We start from the raw sequence: 15516 nt of genomic DNA, 5'->3' as shown, positions 1-15516 counted from the left end.
ATGGACAAAAGAACCCACCTGCTACCAGGACAGGCTTACAGGCCTGCCGGGCTAACAACCAGGAGTGTGCTGGTGACACGATTGCCCCATCTGACCGAGGTTAAGGCTGAAGTGTATCTGGCCACTGGGATAAGCACCAAGTGCCCTTTTCTGAAGGAAAGATCCCGAGGGCTTTGAGCAGGGGAAGGCAGACCTGGACCCACACCAGGCCGAGACAGACAGACAGTGTGCAGGCCTGAGTTTCTTCAGGCTGCAGGTTACACAGGACGTGGACCCACGCAACACACCTGAGGACCAAGATGAAAGAGAGAGGACACAGTTGGAGGGACAGCGACAAATGAGGTACTTGGTGTGGATGTCACTTCCCAAGGACACTGGCACCAATGGTCTCATCACAAATGTGACGTAGATGAGGCAGAAGAACAGCTTGTTCACTTGACCTAGAACTTTCCTGAGCCCACCAGAGAAGGCTGCGGGGGAAGAGAGGATGCTTGATATCGATCAAATGGAAGCTGAAGTGTGCTGCAGAGTTTGGAGTTGGGAAAACTGCTGCAAAGACAGTCATTTATTTGGGTCACTATTTATTCTGACAACTCCTGAAGAGAGTAGTGAAAAGTCTCACCAAAAGCTTCGCCCTCAGGTGATGAGTGAAATCTCCATAGGAAGCCTCCATGTAGACCAAATCCATTCCTATTTTTTAAAATGCATTTAAAAATTTCAAATTCATATATAAAAAGTTGAAATGTGTCCCCCCATAATATCCTGATTTAATGCAGAATTGTGTCCAACCAATATAGCATACACAAAAAGAATACGAACAGCTAGTAATAAATAGAAAACCAGAAAGCATCACTGTGGTTTCCGACACAGCATGGCAAACAGAAATTACACATATATTCCTCAGGAGCCATGAAAAACATTTTTAAAGTGGTCACCATTACACAGTTTTTGTAAAAACCCACCAATAAACAGAAAAAATGCAAAATTATGTTACCTCTCTTAAATTTCAAAAACAATTTGGGTAAAGGCCCATTACCTAGTTATTGACAGTTCAAAAATCATGACTTGTTACACAGTGTATGCGTGATGGGCCCTGTGCGGATGACTGGCATGTGGTCCTAATGTCCTCGGTGGGTTGACCTTGCCGTGTCCTGGATGGGTCTGGAAGGATAAGTGGAGGCTCTGAGGAATGTGACAAACCTCGACACTGACAGCCAAATATTTTTAAATGTTTTCCAAATATACTTTTGTGGTTAGCCTCAAAGATATTCTCTTTATTTGGTTTGCTTGATCCCATGTCCTCAAAACAACTACTTAAAACTATAAATCGTAAAAGTCTAATGTTGTACATTATGCACACGGTATCATCCTATTATTTTTAATCAACGGTGCATCACTATCCAGGTAGGCTTATACTATTCTAAGTTCTCCTGAGTATTTACACAAAATGTTATAATATCATACACACTGTTACTACGTAATTTCATATACAGCCACTAGTACCCTGTTTCCCCGAAAATAAGACAGTGTCTCATATTAAGGTGTGCTCCCAAAGATGCGCTAGGTCTTATTTTCAGGGACGTCTTATCTTTCCTGTAAGTAGGTCTTATTTTTGGAGGATGTCTTATTTTCGGGAAAACGGGGTACGTAATTTCACATACAGCCACTAGTAGCATAAGGAACCAAGAGGAAAATGCTATGTTAAAAATAAAATCATATGGAAGACTATTGACATGATACCGCAGTGTTACGAAGACAAAAGTAAACAATATCAATAGCAATGTGCTATTGCTGTAGGTAGAACATATTATTTAATTAGAAGAACACAACTGCAGATATGTAGAATATTGAGTAAAACCAATGAGAAAAAATCCTGATAATTAAAAACCCTCCCGTCACATATACACCAACTCTCACCTAATTTGCCTCTAGGCGAGCACTGAATTGCCTTTCTAGGACTCCCACACACTCAGATTAGCCTCCTCCTGGTCCTTACTACTACCTGTTAGTCTGTTAACATCCACTGGCATTTTCCCTGAGCAGCCCCGCTCCCTGCTCACCTGCAGAAAGGCAATGCAGCACCTGCAGCGTGTCGGGTGTTGTCCAGGGTGTGCTGTGCACGGCATCTCACAGCACTCAAGGAGGTAGGAACGTCGCCATTTTACAGAAAGAAAAGAGAAGCAACAGGCAAAATAACCCTACAAGTACCCAGGGAAGGGCAGAAATGACCCTACAAGTACACAGGGAAGGGCAGAGCCAGGAGCTAAGTGGGAGCCTCTCAAATTGCCAAATGGTGACACCGCCGTCCCCCAAAGGAGACCTTCAAAGCAATCTGCTTATCTCTGACAATGAATGAAGGAGCATTGCCTAAAACCAACCTATTTACAAAACGACAGCACAGACGCACAGCTCCAGCCCCTACGACTCACCTGACCAAGTGCTCATGCCTAGCTGTGTTTACAAAATAGCTCAGTTTAGAATGGAACTATACATTTCTAATCCTTTCCACCATTACTTTTTTCATTTTTGAAAGGGATAAATAGCATCTATCTGTATAAAGTTGAGAAGGTGTGACAGAAAGAAAGATACTTCATTAAATGCTTTCCATGAATCTTTCCCAGCTACACAGGACACCAACACCAAGGAAAACTGGCTACACTCACTGTCATTCCTGGACCATGTGTATTCATGTGAGTGTGATTCAAGATGATGTATGTTACAGAGGGGAAAACATTTTATGCTATGAAGAGAAAATTATCTACTTAAAAGTGATCCCGTGTTTTTACTTAGAATCGAATCCAACTACCTCTAAAGAGAATTTTAGAGATTCTTCCTGGATTCCCAGTGTTTTTTCTCAGACCTAATAGATAGTTGGGTGATGTGTCTTTGTGGAAAAATCAGAATTCTTTTCTGCTCTGTTCTTTCCTAAGATCTGGTTACTTCTTTTAGGGGAACCACAAGCCATGATCTCTGCCTGTCCTGTTCTCACTCTGTTCTGCCCCAGCCAGGCTTCCTATCCCCTCTCCCTGAAAATGGGCAAGTAGGCTCTTCTAGGGAAGACTGGCTGAGATGGAATGAATGGGTCACAGGAGCAAATAAAAACACACCAGTCCCTTCCTGCCCCTGGAATTAACTCAAATCATATCCCTAGAGATGGGTGGTAGAATAACACCATGTTAAAAGAAGATAAATGTAAAAATATTTGTAAAATCTTCAATAATTATCGGATACTATTATAATTATTAAAGATTCTGATATAAGGCTGGGCATGGTTGCTCATGTCTACAATCCTAGCATTTTGGGAGGCTGAGGCAGGAGATCACTTGAGGCCAGGAGTTCAAGAGGGGGGAGGAAAAGCAGAAAGAGGGATGGAGGGAGGGGGCGGGGCCTTGGTGTGCGTCACACTTTATGGGGGCAAGACATGATCGCAAGAGGGACTTTACCTAACAATTGCAATCAGTGTAACCTGGCTTATTGCACCCTCAATGAATCCCCAACAATAAAAAAAAAAAAAACTTACAATTGTGGCTTCACAATTTATAGCATTATTATAAACATTATAAACTAAGTAATCAGTAACCATGTATTAGCCATTTTTATAACTTATAAAACATAATTAAATTATATTGAACCAAAATTATACAAATTCTGACCTATTTTTAAAACACTATGAGATTTTTGAATAAAATTTTTTTTTTCTAGTAAAAAAAAAAAAAAGAATAGTCTGAACAACATAGTGAGATCCTGTCTCTACAGAAAAATACAAAAATTAGCCAGGTGTGGTGGCAAACACCTGTAGTCCCAGCTATTAGGGAGGCTGAGGCAGGAGGACAGGAGAATCACTCCAGTACAGGAGTTTGAGGTTGTAGTGAGCTATGATGATGCCACTGCATTCTACCCTGGGCAACAGAGTGAGATCCTGTCTCACGAAAAAGCACAAAACAACAACAACAACAACAACAAATTAAAAAAGCACTATAATATTATGTAATGTTTTTACCTGTTTTTTCCTCATATATTATGTGTAAGAAAAATATCAGATGGTTATCAAGTTGTCACCAATATTCCAATATTTTTAGAGATATTTAACATTTTCAGTCACTTTGGACATGGACATATCTGCTTTGAGATGTGAATTTTACTTGGCAAATAACATATTCTGTTACGGCTTTGTTTTGCTTTTAATGCTCAAGAATCACATAACACCTGTATTGAAGAGGTCTAATTTTACTTCATTTTCCTTTAAATTTCTTCTAGAGAAAAACAACACTTTAAACATATTAAACACAATGGAAGTTAGTTTTTAACATACATCCATTAGGTGAAAAGATTAAGACATCTTCATGCAGAAAAACTTCAGCATCAGTGATACAGAAATGGTTTTAAAGGAAAAATATGTAAGTTTCCGAAAAGGCTTGGCTTGGAAGGCTTCCTTTTCCACATATAAAAATAGTTGGCTAAAATGTAAAATCAATTCTAAGAGCAAGCAGACCATTGCACTCTCCAAGTCCAAGATATTGGGGAAACCTGAATATCTGATTTAGTAGCACCTTGGGAGTCAGCAGAGCTGAAAACCCTCAGTAACCTTGAAAATCTCCACGTCCTGTGGAAGAGAGGCAAAGGCTCAAAACAAGGCGACATGTACCAGCCCTCTTTGGTCTCGAAAGTACAGCAATTAGAAAGCATGGTTAATCTTGATTAACCTTCCGGGATGTGTGTTATCTTTTCTAGGCAGCAGCCAACACATGAGGGGCCATTGGTGCCAAGTACCCCAGGAGCTAGGAGCTTTGCTCTTTCCCAGCGGTGGGCCTCCACTTCCTCTTCTTACCCCCCAGGTTTTCCACCCCCCCCCAGACACACACTCACACTCATAACACTCTCACTTGCTCACACCACTCACATACATATACATACTCACACACATACACACTCACCAACACACACTGCCACACACCCTGGTCAGCCCCCGAGGTGTGGGAGTCCCATGGGAAAGTTGAGGTGGGAAGACAGACTTGGTCAGGGAAGGTGGCCCAGAATCCCTGGGGAACTCAGCTGTCCTAGAAGTGACAAAACAGGTGAGGGAGAAACCCAGCTCTTCCCAACCTCCCAAGCCCAAACCTGCAAGAGTGGACACTGCTGGGGCCACCAATGGTTGCAGGGGAAGAAGCTGGGTCTGGGTAGGGGTGAGGGAGCCACGCCTGGACCTGACCTCTGGGCAGCCACCCTTGCTCCCCCACTCTGCCCTGGCACCCCTGACCTCTTTTTGGTGCCTCATTCCCTCTGCCCCTGCCACCTAGGAGAGCAGGTTCTGGCTAGATTCCCTCTGGAGAACAGAGCAATGTAGTCCCACCCAGCGCTTTGTGGGGTAGAACAAGGCCAGCAGCAAGACCACAGCCCCACCCAGAGGGCTGCAGGGCAGGAGACATGGGGGCAGGCTGTGTTGAATCCTGCCAGTGTCCCAACTCAGAGCAAGGTGGCAGGCACTTAGCAGGTTACTCCCTGCTACCATTTCACTGAGCTCCTGGTGCAGGTCACGGAGTGGACCCAGTGGGCTGCAGGGGACCACCCGCCCAATTCTTCCAAAAGTCACACAGAGGGGCTACCCTACACAGAGGAAGAGGGGAGATGGAGAAAGGGAGGGACAGCAGAAGAGGTGAGGGGGGATGGAGGGGCTGCTGAGGGAGGAGGAGAGCGGCTTCTGACCTAGTGCCACTCCCCAGGTCCAGCACCTACGACCACAAATTGCCACTCATGCTGAAAGCCCCTCGTTAACTGGGGCAGTAGCTACCAATCTGCAAACAGTGAATGTGGCTGGCACAGCATCAGGTGCTCCAGCTACAGAGACAATTCCTGGACAAGGACACCACCTGTGTGTAAGGCACCCAAAGAAAGCCTTCCCCAAGTTGCTTTCCAAAATGCGGGTAGCTGCGCTGCTCATCCACGCGAGTGACAATTAAGGACAAAGATCCCTGCAAAACTGTCCTGCCTGGACATACCAGACGCACAGTAGACAGCAAGGCTGGTGTGCACGGGGCCCCTCCTGGCGCCCCAGGACCCACTTGGCCGCAGCTTGCTTCCCCTCCGGAGCCTTCTCAGCTTTTCTGCTAGGGTTCCTGGAGCTGAACACTCCTGGACCCTGCACTCAGGAAGCCTGTTAGAAAAATCCTCCCAGTAGCCGGCAGCGACCCGCACCAAACCCGCTACAGCCCCCAACAGTTCGCGCAAATAAAGTAGCACAGGTGTGACCTCAACTCGTCGACCTCTGGCGACATGCAAAAAGTTGGCCTTTTCGGAGAGTGCCTCCCCTCCTTGTAAATGCAATTGCTACTTGTTAAAAGTGTTCCATTTTCTAGCTCAAGTGGCGGCGAGGGAAGGCGCGGCGTGGCGCGGCGCTCGGTCTTTCTTCAGAGTGCGGGTCAATGTTGCACACACTGTCCCTCCGAGAAGCTCCTCGCTTTGCTTTTCACCATCTGCTGGTCCTGTAGATGAGGCTACGCTCCTTCAGGGGGTCAGTGAGGCTTCCTCGGGGCCCTCCCGGAAGCCTCGCCAGTCCCAAGGAATTCCAACCTCTCCGACCGTTTAAATAGCTGGAGAGGGCGGGACTGGGTCTCGGTGGGTCTGTGGCTTCAGCAGCCAGCATTTCTGCAGTCCCTTTTGTGTGCTAAATAAAAGCAAGAAACTTAAAGGCTCGTTTCCCTGCATCCTGCCCCTCCTTTTCTTTCTAGAACTCCTGGAGTCTTTCGCTTCTTCCTTCAAGGCTGCTGGGATATGGGGTAGGAAAGAAGTGGCCTCGGTGCCGCCTGGTTAAGCTGTGCGCTCCGCGTCTGGGGACACTGGGGCGGTGGATTCTAGTGGGGTCCTGTACTCTGCCTACGATGCGAGTACAGCCGCCTTCTGACCAGACTGGCATCTCTGTGCACAAGTCAGTACTCCGCGAAAGAAAACCCACCTGTGCCTCTGGGATCTGGGTGTCCAGTCTCCAGCACACGCTGACCCCGGTCACCTGGACCCCGGGGGTGCGCCCCAGAGCGGGAAGTGAGAGAGCCCGACTGTGGCACAAGGTCAGCGCGCGCGTCTTACGCTGCTGGCACCCGGACCACGGCACCGGCGTCCCGAACCGAACCCAGAGCATTAGAGCCCTTAAACCTTGCTAGGAAGCCCCCGCCTGGCTGACCCCTCGCGCTCCCCAAGTGGCCGCAGTGAACCGACCAGACTCACCTACTGCCAGGCAGATGGGGAGCAGCAGCCTGAAGACGAGCCCGCACACCACTTCCGAGGCCATTGCGTCGGTCCGGCGCGTCCGAGCCAAAGGGTCGCGCGAGGGTCACCAGGGCTTCTGGGACGCCAGGCCCATGCCCGCCTAGGGCCTCCCGCCGCCGGCAGCTCGCAGCCGCCTGGGCATCGCCTCGGCGCCGCCGCGCTCTCCGTCGCGAGGGCGCGCTCCCCGGGCTCTCGGCCTCCGCTCGCCCCCGGGCTCCAGGCAGCCCCTCACCAGGCTCTTGGCAGCCACCTAGCCAGGCGCCCGCGGCCCCGGGGCGGGCTCATGAAGCGTGGGGTTCCGAATCCGGTCGCGGCGGCGGCTCCTTCGCTGCCGCTGGAGCTGGGGCCCTGGAGAGAGACCCTTTGGGAGGGTCCTGGGAGGCGCGCGAGGACGAGAGCCAGAGACAAGGGCGAGCTGCCCTCCCGCCCGGCGCCCGGGGCGCCGTCAGGGGCAGCCAGGAGATTTCTGCGCGGAGTCTAGTCTGCCGCCAACGTGTCCCCGCTGCCCGGCTGCGGCCCCTCGGCACACGCAGGCTCCGCGCGCCGCCCCCGGCCCCGAGCTCGCCCTGCAGCCCCGGCCGTGCGGCTCAGCCTCTGCGTCCCCCAGATTCGGGCCGGAGAGACCCGGGCGGGAGCCGCCGGGCGTGGAGAAGCATCCCGGACGCCGCGGGGCTGGTGTCGGTCCGTGGGCGGCGCTGCCAGTCCCTCCCCACTGAAGGGATCGTGAGGTGGGGCAGGAATGGAGGCGAAAGCGCAGCGCGGAGGGTCGGGCTCCAACTCCCTCCTTCACCGCCTAAACTGAAAACAGGAACGAAACCCTGAACAGCCTCGCCCGAGCGCCGCAGCCGGGGCTTCCCGGCGGGCGCGCACTTCTCCACCTTGGGTGAAACTTTCGAACCCCTCACCGGGAACGGGCGTGTCCCCCGGCCAATGGGACCGCGGCTCCGGGGCCGGCGCTCGCGGAGCCCGCCCCTGCGCGGCCCTGGAGGTGGGCGCGTGCCCGGGCGCGGGGGGCGAGCCCGCGCTCTGCAGGGAGGGGGCTGGGGAGGGGGCTGCGCGCGCCCGCCAACCCGCCCCTCCGGGGCCCCGCCCGCCGCCGCGCGCTCCCGCGCCCCTGTGGCTCTCGCGCTTCTGTCGCTCTGGTCGTAGGACCCCGCGTCGTGTCCCCTGGTGTAGCCTGAGCTTGCCCAAACCCGGGGAGCCGTTTAGGGCCCGAGGGAAAATGCCCAGCCGGGCAGGAGGGCAGCAGTGGGCTGGACCAGGTTCCCGGGACTGGCGTTAGGCGGGGTCCGCACCTTCTCAATGGCATTACAAGAACAGAGCCCCGACTGATCCGGACTTCGCAGGAAGTGTCCCTTCTGAATGGGCTCTGAATCTCAGGTTTTCCCAGAATGGACACAGAAGTTCGGATGTCGAGACCCACTTTGTGTATTGGGGGGGTTTTCAAGTTTGCCTCAGCTTTGATTCTTTCGCGCCCTGACTCTGGGGAGAGACGGTACAATATTCTTTTCTCCTAATACCCTCTCATTTGCTTCTTTTCTAGGCAAGATCTGGAGGAATCTGGTTCTAGCTGGCTTCTCCAGCGTGCCGGGTCTCTCAAGAGCAGGGGACATCTGTCGAAGCACCTCGCAGCGTGTCAGGACAGCGGAAGATGAGCTCGGCTCTGGGTAGAGAAGACCCTTCAGGACCAGCGTCTGGGTGAGAAGCTGCAGGGGCGGGTCTGACTCCACCCGCACCTGCGTTCCTGGCTGGCCTTGGTTGCCGTCATCTGAAGACTGTGTAAACCTCCATTCTGTGTTAATCCTGGTTTCTTCAGTCATTTTAAATGCTTTTGTGTTTTGTGAATGTTCCTTCTTTTTTTTTTTTTTTAGATACAGTTAAGTTTGTGATTTAAGCTTCTGTACCTTCTCAAATTTCTCGAAAATTACATAGAGACTGTGAACTATTACTTTTTAAAATGAAGATTCAAGAGAATCAGATAGCTGAAATCTTGCGAAGACACCCTAGGACCATGGATGGGCACTGTCACCCTCAAGAAGTTTACACGACATCTAAACCCAAAAAGTAGTCGGGAGCCCAACAGCGGAGCTAGAGTAGAGGATAGAACTTAAATCGCAGCTCATCACTGGCTGCTGCCAAGAAGTGGTTTGTGCGTTGTAGAACCCTGAGGTCAACCTCCCACTACTTTGATTACTACATGAGTCTCCCTCTTCCCTCTCTCTCTCCTCTTCTCTGTCATAACTCATTCTTGGGACCTTACTAAGAGGTGAAGAAGCACTCCTGAATTTTAAATCATATTTGGTCTTCACATGAATCCTGTTTTCTCTGCGAATATCCTCATATTCTTGTTAGGCTCCCTGTACTAAAAACTGTGTTTATTTATTCAAAATGACTATCTTGGACTGGTGAGTTAGAACCTTCGCAGAGAGGTGGTCTTACCACATAGACTTCTGGCTTTCTCGGCCACACTGTGTGCCATTTTGGCTGTTCTGTTTTTGGAGATTTTAGCCTCTGTGCCCCAGTTCTGAGACTTCCAATGCACGCACTCAAGGGGAAATTTTAATGGTCTAGACTATATCTGAGTCAGGGTTCTGGATCCTGGTTACATGTTGTGGTCACCTGGGGAATTTTTTTAAAATCCTCAGTCTCCACACATCCAGAAGTCTTTGTTTTATTGGTCTGAGTTGGGGCTTGTAGACCTGCTTTTTCTATTTTTTTAAACTCTCAGGTGATTCTCAGGTATGCAGCCAGAGTAGAGAAGCCCATTCCTTCTTCACATATCAGAACTCAGAAAACATTCCATTGGTTTTGAAAACGAGCATCTTCAAACCAAACCCACCTTTGTGGACCTGCATTTTCACTGCAGTTGACTTGAGCACACGTATCAACAGCAGCAGTATTGTTTATCCTAGGCTGTCTCATCATAAACCTTCCCTGCTCTCCGAGGGTGGTACCTGGTATCTGACAGACTCCCCTGCCCACAGTGGCATTGATTATGAGTTTAGGAGCCTGTCTGTCAGCAAACGTCATCCCGGATCTGAGCCTGAATTTGCCTAAAATCTGGGAAAGTACCTGAGTTAGAAAATTCTTTGGGGAGAAAATCAACCACACAAAATAGTCATAGGCAGAGTATTTTGATATCTGTTGAGTACCCAATGCTTATGGACCCAAGTTTAGCCTGGGTAAAGATTAACACTAGTCACCAGCCTCTCTGCCTTCATGTTGACAACAATGGCTTTTCTTGATCATTATTAAGACTTTTAGGTTCTGTGTAAGTTGAGAGTAGTGACACCGACCAATGCAGAGCGCTCTGCAGAGGCGACGTGCAGGGTGCTCAGAGAAGCGCCGGGTGCACAGCCATCATTCAGAGATCGCTGGGTGCTGCTGTTCCTGTCACTGTCACCGCTATTATCAGAAAACAAGGACTGTCCTACAGTTATGAAACAGTTACACTGAAACACTGCTCTGATGCTCAGAAGACGCACTGGCTCCTAGCAATAGGTCTAAGAACAGGTGAACATTTTCTTGAGTATGTGAGTTTTTAGTTATAAGTGTATGTCACTTGGTACCTGTGTGCATTCCATCTCTACCTGTTTAGGTTTTATCTTTTCTGAGCTTGATTTAATGCTGCACTGACCAACAGAATCATTCAGAAACACTGTCTTTGTCCCAAACATGAATGTCCCCTGTCATGCTCACTAAGCAAACACAGATAACAAGTTTCCCTCCCAAGTCATGTTTAGCCCTATGTCAGTTATCCTCTGAGATACTTTGTAGCTTCCTTGAAAGATCTCACAGATGGATATTGTCCCAAATGGTAACTTTACAAAACAGCATCCTTCACAGGGAACAGAAAGGTTGTCCACCTAGCATTTTCTTTCTCTGTGAAATCTGACAAAATCCATCAGTGCCTTCCAGCCTGTGGATGACATGGTACCTCTTGCCAACTTAATTGGGGAGGATGTCTTCCAGCATTGGGAAAATTTTTCCTTACATACGTACTAATAAAATCTTTTAGATATCTGCATTTCTGTGTTTTCACTTATAATTCTCTTGAGTCAAGAAGCATAATATTTACTTGGAAGGGTTTTTTTGTTGTTAGGGACAACATAGTTTTTGGCTTTTATTCTTAAGAAAATTTCAAAGATGAATGGCTTTCATCTTTTTGCTAACACATGCTGTGATTGCAAATTTTTTAAGCTATCAATTTAATGTTTATAGGAGTATTTTCAAGGTCCACAAATTCCATATACCGAGACAACTTTTAATAATTTGTAAGTGACATAGTCTGGTTATATTTCTGCTAAAGAGGTTAACCTCCCATCCCGTCTGTACCAAGCAGTTGATTCACTGTCTCTGACATCTGGCCCTTACGTGGAATCTTCCTCATGATCCTGCGTAACATTTAAGCCACAGCCTAATGGATCTGAAAAATCAGCTGACACACACATGGGTCTTATCTTCCCAATTATGTTGTGTACTCTGAGGGCATGGATCAAATTTCATCCATACAGAAGACAACAAACCCAAATATTGTTTCCAAATGAACTGTATTCTACTCTCATGCTTACACACAAACACACGTACACGCACACCCACCCATACTAGATAAGAAAAATCTCATGTGAAAATAAAGGAACATGAAAACTTTTATTTGTTCCTTTGTAAGGTAAACACATAGAGGAAGAGATTATGAATTTGTGAGCTGAAGGTGGAGACTTGCCTTGGGCACCACAGGCACCCAGGTGGCCTTATGAAAATATGGAAACCACCATTCATTATTTACAGCCAAAGTCACAAGTGGATTTTTATCTCAGGGGTTGTCTAGCTGCTCTCTGTGTATTTGCTCCTGAAGCTTTTGAAGAGGCTGCTGGTTTTCATATCATTCTGCCAGAAAGGCTTAGCCCACTCTGGGAAGAGTTTAATAGAAGGGAGTGGAATTGGGGGAATAAGTTTCAGTGAAATAGAGTAATTCAGTGCCAGTCACTAAGCAAAAAACGTTAAGTCTTTTCTTTAACTATAATCGTTGAAATAAGAAAAGTCAATTTGTCTATGTCCTAGTATATATTTATTAGTTAATAAATCTGAACAATTTGGATTGTAGCTGTGTGTGTTTGTAACTCCTTGTGGATCTCCTCAATGGTCTGAGAAATGTTCATTGTTAGTACGCTTAGGTGGTTTTCATTCACTTCTCTTTGTGATAGATTAAAGTGTGTGTATGAAGTGAATGTGCGGAAGCTAGGACTGGCGGATGGGATTCGGGACTGCGGAAGCAGAAGCTTGTCCACTTATTCTCCTGCACCGCCACCTTTTGGCCAAAAGTATGCTGAAAAAATCTGAGTACTTTTAGCAGCAAAAAGGAGAGAACTAACCCATTTCTACCACAGGTTGAAATTTTTGAATTTTTTGCCTGACTTTTCAATGAGCTCCAGCATGCCAAGCTCTGCAGCAGCGACTGCGTGTACCACATGACAACACGCACCCTCAGGAGGCATAAATGTGTGAAAAATCAGACCCCAGCCCCATGACCTTGAACAGTAGGGTATAACTAACTCCCACAACACTATCGTTCCAACGATGGAACATGAGGCGTGTTAAGCACCATCAACATACATTTTTTGCAGCCCCGTAGGCTGAAGGATTCAGAAATATAGCAGTGGGTGGGACCAACATAACTTGCTAACTTTGTGAAGTGACCGTCCGATAAAGAAAGACAGACACAATCAAATAAGTATAAATAAGTAAATAATGACACACATGTGCAAAGGACTATAAAGAAGGGCTAGGCATTGCAGGAGAGTGCACCGGGGGTGGGGGTGACTTCCTCCAGGGGCGATACGAGCAGACAGGCCCTTTGAGAAGGTGGTGTGTGTGTGTTTTGCATCTTGAAGAGAGAAAACAAATCCACCAGAATGTAAGCTCCGAGAGGGCAAGAACTTTGCTCTGTTCATTGCTGTGTCCTCAGAATGTAGAGCAGGATGGAGCCCCTAGTACTCCCTGTGAATGAATTCATTTGTTGAATGAATAAAGGATTTACCCAGGTGAGGAGAGAAGGAACAACATTAGCAGGCAGAAAGGACAGAACGTCGGGGAGGGCAGCAGCAAGCCTGAGGTGTTACAGGATTTAAGAAAAGTTCACGGTAAATTCCCGCACTCCATCACAGGGGGTCCCATGGAGTTCAAACAACTTGGCAGATCTCATGGTCTTCAATTTGTAGGCTATTTCTTTTCTATGAAACTGGAACAGTAGTAACACTTACCACGCACGAGCAGAGTAACGGGCACAGGCTGACATGTCACAGGAGTAACGACAGGCAAAGCCACAGCCACAATCCTGGACTTCGCCGCCCCTATTGTTCTGTCTTTGAGCTGCTGCTGTTCACTGTGGAGACAGAGACTCAGTCAAAGTTCCAGGACAGGAAATCAAGGCACTTGGATCATTTCAGCTCTGGTGATCTGGGGTTTGTGTTGTTTCCCACTCTGGGGTTTGTGTGTGCTTAATCTACTTTCTTTCCAATCTGTGTACGGACAGTGTGTATCTGGACATGTTCCCCAACTCTGCAGCAAGACCACAGCCCACGGGGCGCTGCTCCTTAGGCCCGGATCATTTCCTGCCATCCAGGTGCTCCTGAGGGGTGGAGGGCTTCTGTGGTCAAATGCTCAGCCACACTCACCAAAAAGCAAAGCAGATGTTAGGGATGGATTTCCTGACTGCCGCGGCCTCTGAAATTTCTCTACGGGCATGTGTGACACTTCCTGTGGCTTGCCCAATGAGGAGATAAACATCATGAGTTTTTCTAAGATTCCTTTAGGTCCTCAAACAAGTGTTTTGTTTGTTTGTATTGGGATTTGAGGACATGGTCCCTCTTACTAAAATAAACATAAGAAACCAGTCCCTGTCCCTCCAAGTCTGAAGCAAGAGCTGAAGAATCAAAATCCCTCAGCGGGGAGGGGTCCACGTGTCCCCTTTGCCTGAACTATCACTGTCACACAGCAAGGCATAGAGCTCCTCCACTTTCCCTCCTTTTCTAATAGGGAGTAAAATGCTTTTTATTATTATTTTGTTATCAGAGCTGATAAAATCAGGCATTTCCTAAATAGCACATGCCATGAAATTAAAGGTAAATGAACCTCAATGAGATAAAATACCTTTACCTAAATCCAAGCTTCTGATGTTATATTTCTGAAACCACAAGGACTTTTGGAGACATCCTAAGCTAACTGCTCTTCCTACCTCAGATGGTTCCAGGGCCAGGTACACAATTTGTGGGCCCCAGAGCAAAATAGGAATGTGGATTGCTTCAAAAGGCAGGGGACGGTTCGCCAAGAACTCTGATGCCTAGAGCACTCCCTTTCTTCCACAGCCTCTTACTCCAACTGCCATCTCACTTTTTATTTGCCATTTAATGTTGTTTTAAGTAAAGTAAAAACCACTTAAATTATTAGCATGAGTTTAACCATAAATATTTATATTCTTCAATGCCAGTTTTAAATGTAAATATGGGAGTTCAGCTTATATCAGAATCACTAAAATCACATAACTTGTCATTTGTAGCTTGTCTACGCATATGAGCATTCCTCTTTGCAAAACAGCTGACCCGCTGCATGAAACTCACTCAGTGGTTTTTATTTCACTGCTGGGTGCACTGACATTCTACCAACATTCTCTGCCTCTGACTTACCGATGAGGAAGAAAAGACCGGAAGGAAAGCACCTGTGGGTTGTTTTTTCCTGTCTTTTCCTTCCAGATTTGTCTGGCTAATTTGGGAAAGAAAAATCAGTAAGACAGGATAGGAAAGGGCTCTTTGTCAATGGTGGTTCTTAGAATGCCATTGCCTTCTTTGCAAATTTGGGGAGTTCTTGCTCAAAAGCAAAGTGTGGCTTCTGAGGCTGCCCCTGCCCCCCACATTTCATCATAGGTAACATGCTTTCCTTGAACTTTCTCACATGAAGGGTCCGCTGGAGTTCTGTGCTCACCCACACTCAGGGGTCACCGTGGACGGAGCTGCAGAACACTGGACAGCGTGTTGCTGTGCCCACACGTCCTCCATTGCCTGTAGACTTCACTTACAAAACACCAGTTTAAAGATAAAATTTAAAAAACAGGGGTGACGAGAAGAGCAGAGCAGTAAAGCAAGCTCAGGGCCCTCTGAGGCTGGTCTGGTGTGACTTGCCAGGTGGCACTCTGTGAAGCCAGCCTGGGATGAGTAAGGGCCCTTCCCCATGTTTCCATGTAGCCTCCTCAGCCCCAGTCAT

The 15516-nt window shown here is 47.8% G+C and overlaps 1 protein-coding gene across 3 annotated transcripts in view; it reads right to left on the bottom strand.

The window, feature by feature from the left end:
* PIEZO2 (piezo type mechanosensitive ion channel component 2) overlaps nt 1-7282 on the bottom strand; it is a 459894-nt gene extending 452612 nt beyond the window's left edge. For all 3 annotated transcript variants that reach the window (XM_053571827.1, XM_053571828.1, XM_053571829.1), the window contains exon 1: nt 7219-7282. In XM_053571827.1, the coding sequence (XP_053427802.1) occupies nt 7219-7282 (64 nt within the window). The remainder of the gene's footprint in view (nt 1-7218) is intronic.
* Between the last annotated feature and the right edge of the window lie 8234 nt (nt 7283-15516).

Source organism: Nycticebus coucang, chromosome 19 (genome assembly GCF_027406575.1).
Source record: "Nycticebus coucang isolate mNycCou1 chromosome 19, mNycCou1.pri, whole genome shotgun sequence".
NCBI lineage: Eukaryota > Metazoa > Chordata > Mammalia > Primates > Lorisidae > Nycticebus > Nycticebus coucang.
The sequence above is the reverse complement of the archived record's forward strand: the minus strand, read 5'-3'. Positions and strand labels throughout refer to the sequence as shown.